The sequence below is a fragment of the Tachyglossus aculeatus genome, chromosome 8 (assembly GCF_015852505.1).
Source record: "Tachyglossus aculeatus isolate mTacAcu1 chromosome 8, mTacAcu1.pri, whole genome shotgun sequence".
Taxonomy (NCBI): domain Eukaryota; kingdom Metazoa; phylum Chordata; class Mammalia; order Monotremata; family Tachyglossidae; genus Tachyglossus; species Tachyglossus aculeatus.
In genome coordinates, this window is record NC_052073.1 from 21,226,575 (window position 1) to 21,249,485 (window position 22,911).

Below are 22,911 nucleotides of genomic sequence, written 5' to 3' on the forward strand. Positions count from 1 at the left end.
AGAAGTGGAACCAATTCTCACCAAGGGGTGGGTACTGGGAGAAGCTCTCCACACACATAGGTTTTCCTGGGATCATCTCCACGATGGCGGCATCCCCAGATTTCAAGGACTTGGGGTTGTCCTCCAGCTTCTTGCCAGAACGTCGGTCAATCTTCTCCTTCAGCTCAGCGAATTTGCAGGCAATGTGGGCTGTATGGCAGTCGATGACAGGGGAGTACCCAGCACTGATCTGGCCAGGATGATTCAGAATAATCACCTATGGTGCAAAGGATACAGTGTTAAGAGAATATAGTCTGAGACTGTTATTCCTAACATTAATCAGACACACACCCATGCAGATAGTTCTAATTCCAGCTCTGCCACTTCTTCACTTTTTTCTGGTATGTGGTAAGTGCTTACTCTGTGCCAGGCACTGTATTAAGCACTTGGTTAGATATAAGCTAATCAGCTTGGACACAGTCCGTGTCCACCATGGGGCTCACAGTCTTAATCCCCATTTCACAAGGGAGGCAACTGAAGCACAGAGAAATTAAGTGACTGGCCTAAAGTCACACAGCAGAAAAGTGGTGAAGCCGGGATTAGAACGCAGGTCCTCTGACTTCCAGGCCCAAGCTCTATCCACTAGTTTAAACTGCTTCTCTTGTAAAATGGGATTTTAATCCTCCTCCCTTTGACGTAGACTGTGAGGCCCATGTGGTGGGACAGGGACTTTGTCCAACCTGGTTACCTTGTATCTACTCCAGTGCTTACTATAATGTCTGGAATGTAGTAAGTGCTTAACAAGCAAGTGCTTACCATTAAAAAAATGGTCACCCCCCTAATTCAATTTTATTTATCATTTTAGACTATTCATTCAAGGTCTTCTTTCCATTTACTATGTGTCCTACTTACTGTGCGCGGAGCACTGTACTAAGCATTTGGGAAAACACAATTCAGCCCCCTATTTAATTATCATTTTGACAAGGAGGATTCTGAGTAAGCATAGAGAGGAGTTTAGCAGAGCAAGCAAAGTCTTTACACAAGGTGCCTGATCACTGGAATTCAGACGGCCAGAAACGCTGCTCTGAGGAAAATCGGCTTGCGATATCTCGGGCCATTCTCTGTGGAATATGACACTTGTCAAATTAGCTCATTGCTGTGATTCTCTTAAATTAATGAGATGTCAAAGCCGTGAGTCATTCCTGGGAAACTAAAAGGAACCCGGCTCCAATTCCAGGTCAGTAACATTTCCTTCCTCTGGCTCTGCATATGTTCTTAGGAGCTTTACATCATCAGTGAATTGCTGACACCTTCTCTTGAGGAGATGGACAAGGAGTGATGTGAGAATGCTACCAGGGTTGCCCAGCGAGACTCCTGTCTCCTGGAGAGCTTGAAGCCTGATACAGTCTGCATGGACTTCTTATAGGGCATGTGCAGAACTCAGAGTCCTCCCAAAGTCCTGATTCCTGGTGCCCTCCCTAGTCTCTAGGGCATCGCCCCCGCCACCCTCCTCCTCTCCACCCTCTGGGGAAATGTCAGGAAGGTTTGGTGCAGTGGGGGGAGGGATTGCTGGGATCAAGAGTAGATAGGGAGAGTGTGCCAGGAATGGACAGAATGAGGCTGAACTCTGGTTTCCAATACTGTTTCATTCCACCCGCAAGAGAAGTCCTGTTGGAGCAAGATGATGGAAGGGTAGTTAACAGCCATGCCCCCACTCTCTATGTACCTCAGACCACTACTCTAGCCTGAAGACCAGCCTGCTTCTTCTTCAACGTCACCATTCATACAGTCCAAGCAGCCACCAGTTGTGTGATTTCACAGGCTGCATACATTAAAAACCTGAAGACTTATTCCCATGCATGGAAGTGTCTATCACATACTTAAACTCATTGAACTTGCCTGCCCTACAGACGCCAGGAGACTTGACTATCCTTCGGCTGATGTCATGAGGAATCGACTCCAAAAGACCTCTGAATTCTGCGCTCTCCCACCTTCCTCAGCCTGCCATGTATTCACAAACCAAACCAGTCAAAATGACCAAAAAGAGCCTGGGGTAAGCACACATGATTTGGATTCTCCTTATCTCTAAAGCTGCTCCTAGCACTGATGACTACACATTTGAACTCTAGGTATCCCTAGCTGACACTGAACCCTTAAGTGGCCAATTGAGTCTAGTAGAGTGTGTTGCCTATTTGCGCTTGTGAATTTGGGCCTGCTTTGGCTCCCCCGTGGGCTTGAATGCCCCTCAAGAGCAGAGACCAAATCTTGTTCTTCCTTTGGGATGCCTCATGATCCTAGTTGAAAGCTTTGTGTAGAGTGGGCACCAGGTGCTTCTCACTGACTGACTTTTATCACACAGTCACTGAGAATATGACTCCAAGACCCAGCACCTGGACACCAACAGGCCTGCTAGATCAGCTGGTTGGTATGGCAACTACAGCCTCACCCCCGACTGACCTGGGAAGTGAACTGAGCTGCTTCCTGGGGTGGGTCGGACTTGCTGTCTCCGCAGACGTTGCCCCGGCGGATGTCCTTCACGGACACGTTCTTCACATTGAAGCCGACGTTGTCTCCTGGCAGGGCCTCGCTTAGGGCCTCGTGGTGCATCTCCACCGACTTCACCTCTGTGGTGATGTTCACCGGGGCAAAGGTCACTACCATCCCAGGTCTCAGGATCCCGGTCTCCACTCGGCCCACCGGGACGGTCCCGATGCCTGGAGTGGAAGGGGAAGAGAAGAGGAGGAAGGAGGTTGCAGTGGAGTGGGAAAGAGCCTAGAATAGGATGCATTTTTGTAAACCTGAGGATTCTAAGTGACAAACTTACTGAGGCTCCTTTTCCATTTGAAGTTGCAGGGGAAGCATGGATAAATAAACCCCACAGATACACCAACAGTTTCCACCTCTTCCCCACCCAACTTCTATTCAAGCTGCACATAACTTTTCTATCCTTCAGTTTTCTTATTTGTAAGAAACCTGTTCTCCCTCCTGTCATGGGTTCTAATCCCAGCTCTGCCACTTGTCTGCTGTGTGACCTTGTGCAAGTCACTTAACTTCTCTGTGCCTCAGTTACCTCATCTGTAAAATGGGGATTAAGACTGTGAGCCCCATGTGGGACAACCTGATTACCTTGTATCTACCCTAGCGCTTAGAACAGTGCTTGGCACATACTAAGTGCTTAACAATTACTATAATAATAATAATGATGGCATTTATTAAGTGCTTACTATGTGCAAAGCACTATTCTAAGCACTGGGGAGGTCACAAGGTGATCAGGTTGTCCCACGGGGGGGGGGGGGGGGTGCTCACAGTCTTAATCCCCATTTTACAGATGAGGTAACTGAGGCCCAGAGAAGTTAAGTGACTTACCTAAAGTCACACAGCTGACAGTTGGCGGAGCTGGGATTTGGACCCCTGACCTCTGACTCCAAAGCCCGTGCTCTTTCCACTGAGCCATGCTGCTTCTATAATAATAATAAGTAATTACTTAGACTGTGAGCACCCTATGGGACAAAGATTATGTCTGACCTGATTATCTTATATCTACCACAGTGCTTAGTATAGAATTTGACGCATAGTAGGTGTTTAAATACCACAGTTATAATTATGACATAGTAGAGTCAAATGGCTTGAATTCGCCTCTTCCCTGTTTCCTGCCTATCCTAAGACAGAGATAATAGAAAGCAGCAAGACAAGAAGGTGATAGAGCAGAAACAGAGAGACAGAGTAGTCTGAGACCAGAACAGAAACCATAGCCCTTCAGATATGTGGTTTGCTGGCACCAGGCCCATTTGTGAAGTACCCTAAGGCAAGAGAGAGCTTGGGAAACCCTCAGTTTCCCAGCAACAAGAGGGGTCACCCAGCTTGGATGTCCCTCTGTGGGAAGAGTTTCTCTCGCAGTTGAGAGGATAACTTTGTGTAAGTCCCATGGTTCTGTGCCCTTCAAACCCACTGGCAGCAATTCAGAGATAAAATGGGTGTCTAGTTCTTCTCTCCTGCTGTTTCACAGAGGTCACAACAGAGACCAAAGGGCTTTGGAAAACATGCCAGGACAGCTAGATTTCTAGACAAATTCTAAGGCAGCGAAGATACCCATTCAATAACTAACTCTAAGGAGGCCTGTGTAGACCAGATGAAATTAAATGCATTCCCAGTGTTTCCAGGCTAATGCAGGGAGGGAGACAGCATATCCATTACATCAATTCAGGTTCCAAAGGCATTTCAAATTTACTTAACTCTTGAAATGCCTCAGAGTTGACACTCCAACGAGAAAGAGACTGAGTTGGCATTCTAGTTCTCCCCTGGGCTCTGCACAGAGAGGGGTCAGAACAGAAACCTCTACCCAGGGGATCACTTCTGCCTCGGGCCATTTCACTCTCTCCAGCTTCCCCACAGCACTTAGGTATTTGGCTCTGAAATTGTGTATGCACAGTCCTTTTGAAGGGTTCACCCGCTTTCCCTCTGTTGCTAGTGCTTTCTGCCCCTTAGTATGTTTGTCAGATTATGAATTCTGGCCCTTGTACTGTTATTCCTCTGTCACTCCCCCAAAAGGCCTAGTGACAGTCCAGCAGGATGGGCACTCAGTAGGCTGCTGATTCATTGACTGGAGAGCCCTGGAGCCTTGCTTGTTCATCAAAGTGAAAAGCTGATAGTCTCCATGAGACCCGGCAGGTTAGAGAGGAGGCAGAACAAGTGACCGCAGTGTCAGCTTTTCTCTTAGCCTTTCCTCTCCACGCTCACCAGCCATTTCCTCCTACCCTCCCTATGACTCTGGACCCATCCATCTCCTCCCTCATCCATTCATTCATTCAATCATATTTATTGAGTGCTTACTGTGTGCAGAGCACTGTACTAAGCGCTTGGGAGAGTACAATACAACAATACCTCCTAGGAGACAGTAGGGTTCCATTCACCCCTACTGTAACAGAGGAGACGACAGGCTTGGGAGAGCCCAAGGGAAATGGCTCCTTTTTTATGGTATTGTGTGTGGTATTTTTATGGTATATGCGTCAGGCACTGTACTAAGCATGGGGTAGATAAAGGCTAATCAGGTTGGACAGAGTTCCACCTGGGGCTCACAGTCTTCACCTCCATGTTAAAGATGGGATAACTGAGGCACAGAGAAGTGAAGTGACTTGCCCAAGGACAAACAGCAGACAAGCGGAAGAGTCAGGTTTAGAATTCAGGTCCTTTCGACTTCCAAGCCCATACTCTATCCACCAGGACCTGCTGCTTCTCAAGTTTCTGCTCTGGAGTGGAAACAATCCAGATCCAAGCATGAGCATTTGGAGGGAAAGAATCCCATCCTCCAGAGGGTCAAGAGTGTTCCCGAGGGACTCCATGTACATGAACTTCTCACCTCCAATCTTGTAGACATCCTGAAGGGGAAGACGCAGGGGCTTATCTGTGGGGCGGGTTGGAGGCAGGATAGTGTCCAGGGCTTCCAGCAGGGATACTCCGCTGGCGTTGCCTTCCTTCCGCTCTACCTTCCAGCCCTTAAACCAAGGCATCTGAGGAACAGAATTGAAGTCCCATGCAATAAATAGGCAAAGTCTTTGGCCACAGACTCTCAAGCAGAACCCTAAACCGATCGGCTGAAGACAGTTTGCAGACAATAAAAAACCTTGGTAATTACTAGACTCGGAGTGACTTATTCAATCACCATCTAAATTCAATAATTCGTGAGTTTGGTTTTTGGAGAAGGGAGGAGAAGGTACTTGATGTAATTATCATTAGTTTTATTGCCATTATTACTATGCACTTAGGTTTTCCTTTAATGACTGTAAAGCACTTTGCAATCATAATTAACTATTCTTCCTCACATGCTTGGGTAATAGGTCTGCATAATTACTAACTCCTTTTCCCTAACTGATACGGCATTTTTTGTTGTTGTTTAAAATAACCCTTCAGCTGTATTACTTACTGCTTATAAATCTGCCTGGAGCTGTTGGGGGACTGGAGTGCCCACCTCCTAGCACAGCGTTTTGACGGACTAGGTGCTCAATAAATGGTGTTGATGAAGAGGTCCCACCATATAGTTTTCTGACCCCTCACACATCCCCCTCTGTCTGTACTATTCATTATTGATATTGGATGAGAGCTTGGAAATAACACATCTTAGCTCCCTCTTCGGCTAACCACAACTTCCTCTGAAAAATACACAGAGTGTTTGGTTCTGACCCATGGTCCCCAAGGAACTCAAATTAGTAGGGCTCTAGTTCCTAGTGCTGTGTGCATGACATGGCTAACAGAGGGGCAGACAGAATCTCCACGTGAATCAGCTATTCCCTTGGCGCAAGTAGGTTTCTTCGGGAAACCATATTAACTATTTCATTCAATCATATCTATTGAGTGCTTACTGTATGCAAAACACTGTACAAAGCGCTTGGGAGAGTACGAAACAACAAGTATTTCAGAAGCTGTAGATCCATTTAGTGAATAACTGTTAGAACATTATATGGGCCCCTGATAAAAAGGAATGCCTTCCTCACCAAGAATGGCTGATGCCTTGAGAAAATCTGGGTCAGTATTAATTTTTGTCCCCACCTTCGGGATGCAGGGAAGCAAAGCATGCTATAAGGAAGGGAAACAGAGCACAAGAAGGGGCAGAGAAGACGAGGAGGTTAGGAAGTTTAAGAAGAATGACAGAGGGGAAAAGGAGAAGCCATTCTGGAAAACTGCAGGCTGTTATCATACAGAGTTTAAGGAGGTCTCTCCCAGGGTGAAAGAGGCCAGCCTAACAATGGACTCCATCCTGTTTAATTTAGCTGACTATGGGATGCGTGACCAGTGCCTAATAGCCTGGTTTGTTTAATGTGCTCCATTTCCACACTTGAAGATACTGAGCAATTCAAAAATTTCCATCAATTTGCAGTCTGCCCTGTGAACTGCAGCTCTAACCTTTGTCTCTCCCTGGCCCCACCCTCACTCTCCCTTCTCCTCCTCCTCCCCACCTTTCCTCCAACTCGTTTATCTTCTCAAGTCCCAGGCTGGGAGCCTGCAGCTTGGCAACCTCTGTGAGGCTGCAGGAGATACATAGCTCCAGCTATGGCAGGATCAATTTCAAGGCAGGTAGCATGGATCTCCAACTCCTGTAGGATCACAAGATTCTGAGGATAGACACAGCCACAATTCAAAACCATCCACACCCACCCTAGCCTAAAATCAGGGGTCCATTTCAGCTTGCCAAACAACTGCTGCTATTCCTGATGCTGGAGAACCACCATGTCCCAAACTGGTCTCACCTATTCCCTCCCCCGCCTCCTGAGGTTAGAATTTCACCATCAATACTGCCAACTCTGCCAGCTGCCAAATCTGAACATCAAGGACAGCATCAGTTGTATGGTTTTCTCTACCCAATAGCCAAAAGCAGCTGTTCTGTTGACTGAAATGAATAACGAAATAGCACAATTACGTCTGTAGACTCTTCAATGTCTCCCTCAATAATGATCATAATGAGAACAGTTACTATCAGCAGAAGGCATCTGGAATTTTGGAGAGGAGAAAGGGATTGTAAGAACAAATATTCAGAAGAGTTAGATGGGACAGAAAATGAGTTCATTCCTCTTCTGTCTGAAACATTTAAACTGCAAACACCTAGAAGGCAGGGATTGTATCCTTTTACTTCTTTTGTATATTATTAAGTGCCTAGCATAGTGCTGTTTTTTATGGCATTATTAAGAATTTATGTGTCAAGCATCGTTCTAAGCACTGGGGTAGACAGAAGTTTATCAGGTTAGACACAGACCCTGTCCCACATGGGGCTCATAGTCTACGTTGGATGGACGAGGATTTAATCCCCATTTGACAGATGAGGTAATTGAGGCCCAGAGAAGTTAAGTGGCTTGTCCAAGATCACAGAGCAGATAATTGCCAGAGCCAGCATTAGAACCGAAGTCCCCTGACTCCCAGGTTTGAGATCTTTCCACTTGGCCATGCATACTGCTTCTCTTCTAATCTGCACCCAGTGGGTGTTCAGTAAATGCTGCGGTTGATTTCAAACTAATACTCACTGGATGTTTGAGTAAAATTGTGTTTACCCTTTTGGGTCAATCGAGGAAAACATATTAAAAGGTACAATACATTGTACTTTAACCAGTTCAGAGCCTGCTAGATCCAAACAACACCTCACTCTTCAGCACCCTGCCATCATTCACACACAACGAAGAGAGAATGGTGGAAAGCTGCCTCCTTGCCTGCCCAACTTTCACCAGCTCATCCCCACCCCACAAAAATGGTAGGTTCCTCCCTCCCCTGACCTCCTACCTCTCTCACCCCAGCTGGTGGTTCCCAACACCCTAGGCTAAGAGAAAACAAGCATCTACCCTTCAAGAACCCACAGGAGTTCCATAGCTCCAAAAAATGTCCTTGAAAATCTCATCCGGAGGGCACAAAGAGGAGGAACAAAGTTCAAAATGTGAATCATACCAAGAAGAATTGCAGAGTCTTGATTCCAGTCCACATTTCTATTTATTTCCCTCGTGGAGCCTCCGCTTCTTCCTGTCTTCCCAACAGCCAGGACTGTGGTGCCATGGTTCTGGCCCTCTTCCGCAGAATTTTGTTTTCTCTCCCCTCAGACTGTCTCAGTCCTGAAGGTATCTCTGGGGTTCATTCTGCTCTAAGCAAATCCTCCCTCCATAACAACTCAAGCCAAACAACTAACACATGAGAAAAACACCAACGTGGATAAACTCAATAATATTAACCAGCTCTGTTGAGCCAAGGGATTATCTTATTGAAAAGATAAATGGGAAGTTAGCATCCCCAGAAGTTTAGTCTGGGATTGCTAAAGCTCAGCAAGGTCATACCAAGCCCCATGGAAATAAGAAACTCTCCAGAAAATCTTAATGGTACTGGTCATGAATGTGGTGGCCTTGCTGGGAAAATGGAAACCAGACCCCAGGTTAAAGAGGAGGTGCAGCCCTAAAATGTTAGCATTCTCTTTGCAAATACTTGTCTGGGGTGTTGCTTTGAGACAATGTTTCATAAATTAGAACAGCACTCAGCACATAGTAAGTGCTTAACAAATACCGACACGATTATTACAAATAGGGATTGGGGCTTCTAGCTGGGTCAAAGGCATTTCTGAGAGTCACAAAGCTCTTAACCATGGGGATCTATGAACAGGGTGACTTGGTCCATTTCATCCCTTAGACACTCCCCTACTCAACCTCAAAAATCTCTGGCACTAGAATTCTGTGGGATTTCTTCGTGGCACAGGTGTGTTGTGGGACTCCTCATAAGAAGAGGAGGAAGACTAATCAATTGTTATTTATTGAGCACTTACTGTTTGCAGAGCACTGAACTGAGCAATTAGGAGAGTAGAGGTCCCTGCCCGGTAGAGAACCCTGCTCAGTAGGAGCTCAAAGTATAGAGGAGGAGGCGGACGTTAAAATATATAAATAACTTACAGATATGTACAAAATACTGTGGGGCTGAGGGTGGGGTGAATAAAAGGTACAAATCCAAGTGCATAGATGACACAAAAGGGAGTAGGGGAAAAGATGGCTTAGTTGGGGAAGGCCTCTTGGAGGAGATGTGATTTTAATATGGCTTTGAAGATGGGAAGGGTGGTGGTCTGTAATATGTGAAGAGGGAGGGCGTTCCAGACCCGAAGGGGGATGAGGACAAGGAGGCAGTGCTGAGATAGATGAGATCAAGGAACAGTGAGTAAAATGGTGTTAGAGAAATAAAGTATGTGGACAAGAGGGTAGTAGGAAATCAGCAAGGTAAAGTAGGAGTGGGTATGCTGACTGTTTTAAAGCTGATGGTGAGGAGTTTCTGTTTGATGTGCAACCACTGGAAGTTCCTGAGGAGTGGGGAGGTGTGGACCGAATGGTTTCTTAGAAAAATGATCTGGGCAGCAGAGCTAAGTATGGGTTGGAGTGGGGGGAGTCAAGAGGTAGGGAGGTCAGCGAGGAGGTTGATGCAGTGGTCCAGGAGGGATATGAAAAGTTCTTGGATCAGCATAGTAGCAGTTTCAATGGAGAGGAAAGGGAGGATTTTAGTGATGTTATAAAGGTTGAACTGACAGGATCGGGTGGCAGATTGAAAATGTGCAATGAATGAGTGTCGGGGGACAATGCTAAGGTAACGGGTTTATGAAACAGGAAAGATGGTGGTGGCATCTATAGTGATGGAAAAGACAGAGGACAAAGTTTGAGCGGGAAGATGAAGAGCTATGTTTGGAAGTACATTGGACATCTAAGGGTAAAAGAGGATAAGAGTCAGTGACTTGCACAATAAGTAATGAAAATGACTAATTTCCTAACCCAAGTATGTCCTCAATAAACATTCCTTCAGGCTGTCATACTACAACACATTTTAAGGCTGGTATATAATGATATTAACAATCATAATATAATAATAATAGTAACAGCTTAATTACTTTACCTTCCTTTCAGACCATTTAGAAATTGGTGCACTGCTGCTTTATTTTTATCTACAGCTGCAATGTACTAAGCAGCCCTCTGGTGGCCTAAAAGAGTTCATGCTCTACAGCATTAAATATTAACATAATTAAAACATAAAAATGTTGAATCTTTGATGATTCATCATCATTATTCCCTGGAACTGTGCAAAGGGACCAAGATATCGACCACATTCCTTTTTGAAAACACATTTATGGCTGATGGCCTAACTGTAGGACAAGCATCCCTGGGCTCTTCACCTGTTGGGATTTGAATCCAGTTGGTTTCATCCCAGAGGTTTTTGTCAACCGATTGATGGTATTTATTGAGTGCTTACCATGTGCAGAGCACTGTACTAAGTGCTTGGGAGAGTGCAATACAGTGACTGATTAAAGCTGTTCCCAGCATCAGTTTCTACAGTTTCAGAGGAAGCTATTATCCAGGGACTCTGATGAAACAGGAGGTTGAGGCTAGACTAGATCTACCCATTTGAAGGACTTCTAGCTATTTCCTTGTGAGAGGATCCTCAAGGTCTAGCCCTGTCCATGTCACTCCAACATCTGCAGTGCGCACGCTGCCTTCCCAATCTTAAGCATCAGGACACTTGTACATATCTATTCTATTTTGTTAGTATGTTTGGTTTTGTTCTCTGTCTCCCCCTTTTAGACTGTGAGCCCACTGTTGGGTAGGGACTGTCTCTATATGTTGCCAATTTGTACTTCCCAAGCGCTTAGTACAGTGCTCTGCACATAGTAAGCGCTCAATAAATACGATTGATGATGATGATGATGACAGGGTGGCTTAGTGGAAAGATCACTGTGCCTTGTTCTCGCCATTCCCGCCGTCAACCCCCGCTACTCTATTTATTTTACTTGTACATATTTACTATTCTATTTATTTTATTTTGTTAATATGCTTTGTTTTGTTGTCCGTCTCCCCCTTCTAGACTGTGAGCCCGTTGTTGGGTAGGGGCTGTCTCTATATGTTGCCAACTTGTACTTCCCAAGCACTTGGTACAGTGCTCTGCACACAGTAAGCGCTCAATAAATACGATCGAATGAATGAATGAATGAATTGGAACTGGGAGTGAGGAGAACCAGGTCCTCATCTCAGCTCGGCCACTGACCTGATACAAGAGTTTAAGCAAGTCATTAACCTCTTTGTGCCTCAGTATCCTCATCTGTAAAATGGTGCTAAAATACTTGCTCTCCCTTCCTCTTAGGAATGAGCCCTGTTTGGACAGGGCATGTATCTTATCTGATTATCACGTATCTGCACAAATCTCAGCACACAAATACCATAATAATAACCACATTAAAAAATTCTTGTTTAGATGACTCCTCTTGCATTCTTTTTACAAAAAAAATGCCTCAACTGTTGACTCATAAATAATACATGTGCATGAATTTGCAAAGTCACTTGCTTTTATTCTTTCCAGGTTGATAAGCACATAAATACCCACAAGTCATGTTTTTTTCCACCCGATGCACTTTCCAGGCTATGCTCCAATTCTCCCCAAATACCTCCTGACCCTGCAGTTTCCGGTTGAGTTGATCCAAATTGAAAAAGAAAACCTCACTGCTTGGGATTCTTCTAGGCGAGCCAGGCCCAGCCCTGACTCCAGTCCTGTGATAGTCCCAGGTGATGGCTCAAATAATAACTGTGGTATTTGTTAAGCGCTTACTATGTGCAAAGCACTGTACTAAGCACTGGGGTAGATACAAGCAAATCGAGTTGGACACAGTACCTGTCCCACATGGGGCTCACAGTCTCAATCCCCATTTTATAGATGAGGTAACTGAGGCATAGGGAAGTGAAGTGACTTGCCCAAGGTCACATAGCAGATAAAAATCTCCAGTGGCTACCAATCAACCTAAGCATCAGGCAAAAACTCCTCACTCTCGGCTTCAAGGCTGTCCATCACCTCGCCCCCTCCTACCTCACCTCCCTTCTCTCCTTCTACAGTCCAGCTCGCACCCTCCAGTCCTCGGCCGCTAACCCCCTCACCGTGCCTCGTTCTCGCCTGTCCTGCTGTCGACCCCCGGTCCACGTCCTCCCCCGGGCCTGGAATGCCCTCCCTCCGCACATCCGCCAAACTAGCTCTCTTCCTCCCTTCAAAGCCCTACTGAGAGCTCACCTCCTCCAGGAGGCCTTCCCAGACTGAGCCCCCTTCTTCCTCTCCCCCTCCTCTCCCTCCCCCTCCCCCCGCCTTACCTCCTTCCTCTCCCCACAGCACCTATATATATGCATATATGTTTGTACATATTTACTACTCTATTTATTTTACTTGTACATATTTATTCTATTTATTTTATTTTGTTAATATGTTTTGTTTTGTTGTCTGGCTCCCCCTTCTAGACTGTGAACCCACTGTTGGTTAGGGATCGTCTCTATATGTTGTCAACTTGTACTTCCCAAGCGCTTAGTACAGTGCTGTGCACACAGTAAGCACTCAATAAATACAATTGAATAAATGAATGAATGAAGTGTGGAATCAGGATTAGATTCTGACATTCATTCATTCATTCATTCAATTGGATTTATTGAGCACTAACTGTGTGCAGAACACTGTACCAAGCACTTGGGAAGTACAATCCAGCAACAAATAGAGACAAATAGACTCCCAGGCCTGTGCTCTACTCACTACGCCATGCTGCTTCTAATCTTACAGCTAACACAGGTCAGATGGACTTGAGAAACTTCCATGCTCAGTGTATCAAAGACCAACATGGGCTACCTAAATTAACTCCATTTTTAGCAAACAAAGGATCTCCTTTGATGGCAGGTATTGCCTACTAACTCTATTGTACTCTCCCAAATGCTTGGTGTAAAGCTCTGTACACAGTAAATGCTTAATAAATTTCATTGATTTATTGATAAATATACATCTTGAAAGCTCCATGAGGTAACACTGCCCTAGAGTTAAATGTAATTTTCTGAGATGTTGTTTCCTGATGAAAATTCTATGAAATGCATAGATAGCATTATGTAGGATATCCAAAGATCCTGGTTTAACTGGGCTACTCCCTTATTTTGGTAAGTCGTCTTTCATGGGTAATTTTAGAAAAATATGCAAATGTTCTGGATTTGTAACTGCCCTGGCTAAATTGGTCAAACTACCAGAACTGAGCCCTAGAGACTTAAATGGTTGGATTTCTATATCCAGGCTAGAGCATGCTCAGTACACACTGAATTTAGGCCCAGAACATTCTGGGACTTGTAACCCCCAACTCTCCCCTATTCAATCATTCAATCGTATTTATTGAGCGTTTACTATTCGCTCCTCCTCTTGTCATACCTCACCCCCACCTTATTCTCCCAGCTCACCTATAAGAGGGAAGGGATCTGTGTGGAAGTTGAAAACAATGATCTGTGTTTTGGGTTTCAAACGAATCAATAGGTTAGTCTATTCTTAAATCATATGACAGGACATTAGTTATTCTCAATCCAGGAAATAGAGCCCACAGGGTGAAATTTCCCTTAAGGTCACACACTGATACCTTCTTCGTACATTTCCCCCTCTACAAAGCTATAGGTCACATCTCCTCAATAGGCCTTCCCCAGTTAATTTCTACTCTCCCCAGCTTTTATCCCAGCAACTACCACTTCAACAATTCTGCTTCAAATAGCTCAGCTGCGTACTGACAACCACATGAAGAACTTCTGCAAATATCTTATATAGACCTTTACTTAAGCACTAACATATTCATATCCACTTTTCTTCCATCTGCCTATCCATAAATTATTTCAATGTTTATTCCCCCACTAGATTGTAATGTCTTGCAGGGCAGGAATCACATCTACTCATTCTGTTGTATTCTCCCAAGCACAGAGTACGTACTCAATTAATTTTATTACTTGACTGACTGATAATACTTAGTATTCTGAGCTGTTATTATTTTATTTAACATGCACGATTTCCCAACTGGAATACATTTATCCAAATTATATTCAGAACCCACCTGGGGTGCCAGTGCTCGCGATGGATCGGAGATGGAGAATATTGAGCTAAAAACATGAAGCTTTAAGAAACATGGGAAAAACTGTCTTGACTTTCTAATCAATAGACTTAAAGATGCTCCTATTGTTCCCATTGTTACAAATTTCAGAATGGAGAACCATTGTCCCTAAACCAGACGATGACCCAGTTCATGACACATTGAGCAGCTTCTTACAGCCATTTCGAAGCCTCTGGGAAAGCCCATCTCCTTCACTAAGATGATCCCTTTGCATTGCCTTCCCTGCACAAAACTGTGGGATGCTGAACTGTGGGAGAACAGAAGGACTTTAGAAGGACAAATTTCTACTCACAGAGAAATGGAAAGACCCGAGGGGAGTCAGAAGCAGAGGTGTACTATTACAGTAGGCTAATTTGAGAAACTGGGTGTTTGTGTGTGTGTGTGTGCATGTATGTGTGAGTTCATGATTTTAAAGAGTAGGAAATGGGATGTAGATTTAAAATGAATTCTGAGTCCTGAGACTTAAAGCCTAAGGATAGCCAATAGATGCTTTGGTTTATAACTAAACAGGGAAAAATGTATCCCCCAAAAGGTAGGAATTTGGCGGTCCTGTGATTCTCAGCAGTGACTCCTGACTTTGCATCAGCAGCCCCAGGGGACTGTCTACACTGCAGTGAATTAGTTCTCAGTCAGATATCATCCATCAGATGTCTCTTCCTGTAAAATAAAGTAAAATCTGGCCCAATCTACTCCTTGTCCTGTCATATAAAATGTTGATGCCAAGCTTGGCCCCAGAATCTACAGAAGCCTTGAATTTGCTCCCCAAAACTTTCTCCTCTCCTTCCCAGCACCCTTCTACCTCTCACCGTTTTCCAATCAGCTATGGTAATGTGGAATGATGGCCCAGTCCTTCCATGGGGCGAGGCTGGCCTAGAAGACCTGTCAAGATTCTGTCCAGTTTTAGAGCCCCAACAATTCCTTTCTCCTCTCCCTGGGAGATAGGTTGATGGAGCTGTTCCCCAGGATAGGGCCAATGCTTCCACTTCTCTAAGCAGAATGCACATGGAGTAAGTGTCTTTTGTCTCTTCCTGAGAATGGGCCCTATCCCAGCTCTATCCCCAGCCCTTATACATATCCCAGATTCAGAGGTGGGAATGGATCTTGCTCCCCAGGGAGCAACTTTAAGCACTCCCCCAAGTCAAAGGCGAAACCAAAATCCGGTTCTGGAACAAGGGAGCTCAGGTGGTGCCTTTGCTCTCAAAGCATATTTGTAGAGGGGAATGCTGGGCATTAGTACAGTGCTCTGCACACAGTAAGCACTCAATAAATACGATTGAATGAATAAATGAATGAATTTGGCTGCAGGGAGCCTTAAAACCAAACCTGCCAAAAATAAATTGTTCTGGGGGATGATCCTTTTACACATTTAATTATTACTAATCTCCAGCAACCATAGGGCCAATTTTATTTATATGCTATAATAGGTTGGTTGGTGAACCCATTTAGCTTAAGACATGCAAAGTACTTAAAAGTAAGAAGCAAGAAGCATGAGAAATCTGAGAATGAGCATGTGTTGCCTGGAATGAAAGACTCCTGCTTCACAGGCCAGTCCTTTCCCCATATGCCAGGGGGACAGGAAAGCTATATCTCTCATATACCATGTGAAATTGGCCCTGTGCAGACTGGAAATCTGGGGCTTGGACTAAATTGGTCCGCCCTGTCTCGGTCTTGCCTGGCTCCAGTCCACTTGCTCATCCAAGTGCCAAGCCAGCCTGAAAATGAGTTCAAGTGCAGGCAGAATTGGATCCAGGTTCATATCTGGTAGATGTTAATAACTGTGGTATTTGTTGGGCCCTTGTTATGTGCCAGGCACTGTATCTAAATGCTGGGGGAAATACGAGATAATCCAAGCAGGCACATTCCCTGTTCCACATGGGACTCACAATCTAAGGGGGAGGGCAAGCAGGTATTTTACCCACATTTTACAGATGAGGAAAAGGAAGGCCCAAGAAATTAAATGACTTGCTCAAGGTCACAGAGAAGCTGGTTCTGGAACTGGCATTAGAACCCAGGTCCTCGATGCCCAGGCCCAAACTCTCTCTACTAGCCTATGCCAATTCTCTACGCCACACTTTTCATGTTGCCGTGGATGTGAAGAAGTTGCTCCCCTAGACTCTACAGCTCCTAGACCCGATAGTTCAGGGGACTGATCTGCCTGTACAGAACCATGTGTGTAACACACACACAAACACACACACACACACATACGTGTCCTCTTTCCATGAGTTCTGGGCCAGTTTTCATCCAACTTTGGCTCTCTTCCAAATCCAACCAAGCTTCCACCACCTCCCTATGGACCTTCTCACCCACACCAGAGCCAAAGTTCCAGTTGAATCTGCTCTTTGTACTAGCCCCACCCAGCCTACTTTGGTATCCATAGAACCTAATGGCTGAATCCAGTGCAGTAGTTTAGAATTACATACTTTCCCCTGCATGGAACTCTTTTCCCACTCAAATCTGCCCCCAAATATCCCTCCCCACTTTCAAAGCCTTCTCCAGGAGGCATTCCCTGATTGGAACTCACCTCCATGGTCATGCCAATCCATCAGCCACCCCTGGCCCTTATAATCATGTAAGTTTAGATACTTGTTTTTTTGCTTACTTTTGTTGTATCATGTTCCCATTTATAGGTACCCGCTCTGTGCCTGCCGTCTCCTCCATTAGATTTAAAGTCCTTGAAGGCAGAGACTGAGCCTGTTACTCTCACTGCCTAGAAAATGCTCAGCAAATAGCAGACATCCAAGAAATAATAACAACAATAATAGAATTATTTGTTAAAGCTTACTATGGGCACCGTACTAACACTGGGGTAGATACAAGATAAACAGGTCCCACATGGGCTCACATTCTAAGTAGGAGAGAGAATTTCCTAAGCACTTAGTACAGTGCTCTGCACACAGTAAGCGCTCAATAAATACGATTGAATGAATGAATGAATCTACTGAATCTCCATTTTTTCACATGAGGGAAGTGAGGCATAAAGAAATAAAATGACTTGCCCAAGGTCACACAGCAAGTTAGGGGCACAGCTGGGATTAGGACCAAGGTCCTTTAACTCCCAGGCCTGTGCTCTTTCCATTAGGCCATGCTGCTTCTCATACGAATGTTGACCGATAATCAGCTTCAAAATTGAAGATGTGAGAGTTAAAATTCAGCCTTATTTAAGTGCATGTGTCATCTTAATCCTTTCCGCGAAACCAGATTTCGCTGACAGACTCACAGAGCTCCCTTACTTTACGAGGAAATGTGGAAAAAACCCAGGGATAATTAGAGCAAAAAGAGGATAGTGTTTCCTCACTTAGCAATCTGGATTTCAAAAATCCCAAATGCCCTGATATTACCAGGACCTCAGGTAGTCAAATCTGTTATTGAATTCAAGAGAATTCAAACACACAGTTCTCATTTAACCCTTCAACTCCTGGATTTTTTTGAAGGAAAAGATTAACAAAGAGAAGGTCAGGCAATCCTGGCAGATAATTTGGGGCAAAATAAGCCTTTAAAATATGATTATAAGGAATGGGCACCTTTTGGATCACTGTGTGGTAGTGCTTTGTGACTTTGTGAAAAATACATAAAACCTTCCTCAAGATCATTCAAATTGCATGCAGTCAATGTCACAGGGCCTGTTCCACACTGCCATATGTTCTTATGTCACGAGCCCTTATGCAAGCTCGGTTGGATACAGTAGAAATCCAGAAACTCCTTGAACAGGCAATGACATGCTTCACTGCACATGCCTCAAGATAACATTTAGGCATTTGATTCTCCTCCATATTATGAGTCGGGAGGTTCAGCTTTAGGGGATAATTTGGGGCAAAGGTAGGTAAACCCATACAATTCTCCACCACATTCTAGTCATCCTACATAGCTCTATCTTACATAATTTACATATCCTTCAAAGTAGGGGACACTCAAGCAACTGATAATAATCCAAGTTACAAAGGTGGAGGAAAGCAACTTCCCAGAAACACAATTTGGGGATCCCTTCATGCCCATACCAGGATGCAGACTACAGACTGGGGATCTTGCGGGATTTCTAGGAGGAAATAAAGGCTGATAACAGCCCTAAGTATGTATCCTTTGATATACTCAAAGAGGTAAGATAGACCACATGCAGGATCTACTACACTATTGCACTCCCGAACACCCACCGTCATGCCCTATCCCCAGTATACACTCAACAGATACAACTGGTTGACTGACTTATTGACAGGAATATGGCTTTCAGAGATGGGACTTCACTGAGGCAGCTGGAATGGCTGCCCCAGGCCCTGCAGGCTCAGAGGCAAGGCGAGGGGAAGCAGCATGCCATAATGGATAGAGCCCGGGCCGGGGACTCAGAAGGCTGTGGGTTCTAATCCCGGCTCTGCCACTTGTCTGCACTGTGACCTTGGATGTCACTTCACTTCTCTGTGCCTCAGTTTCCTCATCTGTAAATGGGGATTGAGACTGTGAGCCCCACAGGGGACAGGGACTGTGTCCAACCCAATTTGCTTGTATCCACCCCAGCGCTTAGCATTTAACAAATACAATAATAATAATTGTAACCACCTCAGGGCTTAGTACAGTGCCAGGCACAAAGTGGGTGCTTAAAAATACCAGATTGTTATTATTGTTATTATTATGTTCCTTGGGCCATGAAAAATGGGGTCTTAAACCTCCAGGACCACTATGATTGAGTCTTGAATATGCCCCTGCAAGGTATCTGTAGGACTGAAGAATAACCCAGAAGCCCTGCATTAGAGCTCTTCTCCTCTCCCACTCAAGCTCAGCGACTGAGGGAACTGGAGCAGGAAACAGGAAGGTGGAGGGTAGCAAAGGAGGAGGCTTGACATGAAACCTTGCCCCAGGACTTATTTGAGATTGGTTCCCCACCACTTGGTCTCAGTGGGATTTCACATATGGGCTACCCTGTTGTTTCTGTCTGCATGGTGATAATCAACGTTCAGGTATTATTATCCCCAGAGTCGGGCTGCCTGCATCGCTGCTTGCCAGATGACTTTACACTGCATAAAATGAAACCTCGCCGAGCTTTCCGAAAGGGCAGCGGCCTCCGTGGGGCTTTTTCTGCTCTTTCAGAGGTCCTAGCTCAAGTCTCGTATTTTAAGTGAGACGATCACTGGGCCAGGTGGATGCAGAAGATGGTTCTGCGGAGAGCGTCAGCTGCATTCTGCCAAGTCACCCTAGAGCCCAATCCCCTAGAAACACACGCACTAGAAAATAAAAATCCCTGTGACTCAGAAGCTGGCTCCTGTCCACTGCCCCTTCAGAGCACTATGGAAACCGCTACTTGTTTTTTTTCCTCTTTCCCTCCCTCTGGCTGCTAAATCTGAAGGGTGTGAGAACCTCCTCCCTGCTCTCCAGAAAGGCAGGGGATTCACTCGGGTCATTTACATACACAGCTCCACTCCCTTATCCAGAGGAGCCCTGACCTACCCCCCAAATCCAAGATGCAAAGCATCTCTAATTCGTAGGAGCTGATGTAATTGCTTTGGCGAGACAAGTCTCAGGCATCTGCAACGCAAAGCCCTACCGCAGTCCCCGCTTGGGGAAGTAGTCGAGTCTGGAAAATGCCAGAAACCTTTGGAAGCAGTACTCTCCAAGATAAAGTCTCAGGAAACAGACAACATAATTGAAAATCCCAGGGGATTCGGACAATGACTGAACGGATCCAGCATATATTTTGTAAAATATTTTCCTGTGGAAAATTCCAGTCTTTGCCTCAATGTTCAGGGGGCAAATCCAACATGAGATGCCAGCCAACTTTATGTTGGTGGGGACTGTACCATAAAACAAGATCATTCTTTCCAGAGTCACAAACCACTAGTTCTGCCTCTGAGTCTGCCCCGATGACCCTGGAATCTCTCTGATTGACAGACAGAAAAATGATAATAATAATAACAATAATAGTGTTATATTTTAAGCACTTATTATGTGCCAAGCATTGTACCTAACACTGGGGGAGATAGAAGATTAACAGGTTCCACAGGAGGCTCAGAGTCTAAGTAGGAGGGAGAACTGGTTTTGAATCCCCATTTTGCAGATGAGGGAATTGAGACACAGAGAAGTTAAGCCCGATGTCACACTGATGTAAATGTAGGAGCCAGAATTAGAATCTGATTCCCAGGTCCGTGCTCTTTCCACTAGCCTCGCTGCTTCCAGAAGTTCATGAGTTTTGAATACACAGCCTCTGACCCCACCCTGGGATCTAAGGGCAGAGACCCCCTAGAGTCCAATTCCACTGGCAGTCAGGTGAGGGAAGCAATGATGTCACCAGAAACCTCAGAAGGAAGGTATCAGGCAGGCACCCAGGCCAATCAGAAGGCCCAAACTCACAGCAAAATCCCTGGGTGCACCAGCCTTTGAGTCCCCACTGACTGAAATGTGACCAAATCCTCTTACTGGAAACTGGAAGGCATGTGAGATGTTGCTAAGGCTGCTGCGTAGGATTAAGGCAGATTTGGGGAAAATCGTTCAACCAGCCATTACATTTGCTTCAAGCAGATCTGAAGTTCAGCTTATCACTCCAGTGCCTGTGAAATCAAGCTGGAAGTCGGCTGGAAACTTCAAGATTTTACTCACCACAACAAAGAAAGCATGAAGTTTTCAGCCGACTTCCAGCCTGATTTCGCAGGACGGCCTCTGGGATGAACTTTTTTGGAGAACAAGGTTCATTTAAGTCCTCCAGGCAAGTGTGCCTCTGAGCTATTCTTGGGAGAATTATTCAGGATCATCTTCCCACCCCAGCAACTGGTGACCTTTTAGATCTCATCTTATTTGCACGAGAAAAGGACTCTGGAATTGGTCCTGGTTGAATCTGGGTGCTCTGATCTCCCCGAATCATTTGAATGAAGGGTCCCAGAACCCTACAATTCCAGGGGAAAGGATTCTCACTGATTAAATTTGGGGTTAATTTTTCAACTGATGCAAACCTCTCTGATATCTCGGATTCAGAATTTAGAGAGATAGAGGCATCTATTATCATGTCTTTGATGTAAGATAGCTATATCAAAAAAATTCCCTCAATGTGGTTACTTCAACTAGGCTTTTAGGTGGCTCTAGAAAATAGATGAGGAAGAATCGGTCCTTTCTTTCTTGTTAGTGATATTTCATTGGCCCATTTTCAAGGTCCAGTCCGATTAAGTCGGATCTTAATGTGCAATAACGAGTTTATCCTAATTGATTTGGAGACTCTGAGTGTAGGATAAGGAAGCCATTCAGTCCAGGGAATGATGCAATTCTGATTTTACCAAGCCCTGGTGGATGGAGGAGTGGGGAGAATATCACTCCAACATCCACCCAGTGTTAATCCAGAGAGTACACAGAGTCTTTCTTCTTGAGAGTCTCCTAACCCAGCCCTTTCTTGTCAAGCCATGACCGTGGGTCGATCGCCTGTCAAAGAGTGTTTTTGTGTATTTGGGGCCTTTGTGGGTAGGACTTAAAATTAAGTGAAGGGTTTAGAATCATTGGCCTGTTTTTCATTCAACCCATTAAAATATTGGGCAACATGCTAGCTTCCACAAGTGGAAGTGACCCTACTTTTCAAATTGAAAGCTGATTTTTCTGGTTTGAATACTGCACTTCCAACTTAAAGCCCCTAACTCCATCCCAGAACAACCATAGTGCATTTTCCCACTTGACTGGCATCATATCCATGCAATCCAGCCTGCTGGGAGAGCAGGTCCTATATAAAGACTGCCTTTATTTCAGCCTGGACCATCAGGCTGATGTCTTTCATGCACCTGAGCATGGGTGAGTGAACTTGAACATGAACTGAAATTTAGTTCAAAACACACTCCCCTCTCTCTTGTCTGATCTCCATCTGACGTGACCTGAGAAATCCTCCACAGGAGCACACAGTTAGAAAGCAACTTACGTTAGGAGAGGGCTCCAACATGTTGTCTCCATGCCAACCAGAAATGGGCACAAAGGGGACTGTGGCAGGGTTGTAGCCAATCTTCTTGATGTAGGCGCTGACCTCCTTGACAATTTCATCATAACGCTTCTCGCTGTAGGGGGGCTCTGTGGAGTCCATCTTGTTGATCCCCACAATGAGCTGTTTCACCCCCAGGGTGTAAGCCAATAGGGCATGTTCACGAGTCTGCCCATTTTTGGAGATTCCAGCTTCAAACTCACCCACGCCGGCAGCCACAATTAGGACTGCACAGTCAGCCTGGATGGGAGAAGAGAAACAAAAGAAAAGCATAGTCATCTTTGTCTCCCTTCCACAACTCCCTTTTTCTGAGCATTCTCATTAGAGATCAAGGTCTCTGATGCTCATTACAAATAGACAATTCCTATTCCTTATGGCAGGCTTATTTCTTCCTACCTAGCTCAAGAAAGCTCTCCTCCCACCGTGCTACAAAATGCCAACTCATTTTCTGCTTGCAAATCTGTGCCACTTAAGATAGAAAACAAAGCAAAGATGGGGGTGTGTCATACCTATTTGCAAGGGGATGACTATAACCTGGAGGAACTCATTTCCACAGGCCCTAGATTTCAGTAAC

At 45.1% G+C, this 22,911-nt stretch overlaps 1 protein-coding gene across 1 annotated transcript in view; it reads right to left on the reverse strand.

Moving 5' to 3' along the window:
- EEF1A2 (eukaryotic translation elongation factor 1 alpha 2) overlaps positions 1 to 22,911 on the reverse strand; it is a 36,526-nt gene that overhangs the window by 2,735 nt on the left and 10,880 nt on the right. The window contains exons 4-7 of the mRNA XM_038750431.1: positions 22,281 to 22,577; positions 5,336 to 5,486; positions 2,437 to 2,693; positions 22 to 256 (exon numbers count right to left, since the gene is read on the reverse strand). Coding sequence (XP_038606359.1) covers positions 22 to 256; positions 2,437 to 2,693; positions 5,336 to 5,486; positions 22,281 to 22,577 — 940 coding nt within the window. The remainder of the gene's footprint in view (positions 1 to 21; positions 257 to 2,436; positions 2,694 to 5,335; positions 5,487 to 22,280; positions 22,578 to 22,911) is intronic.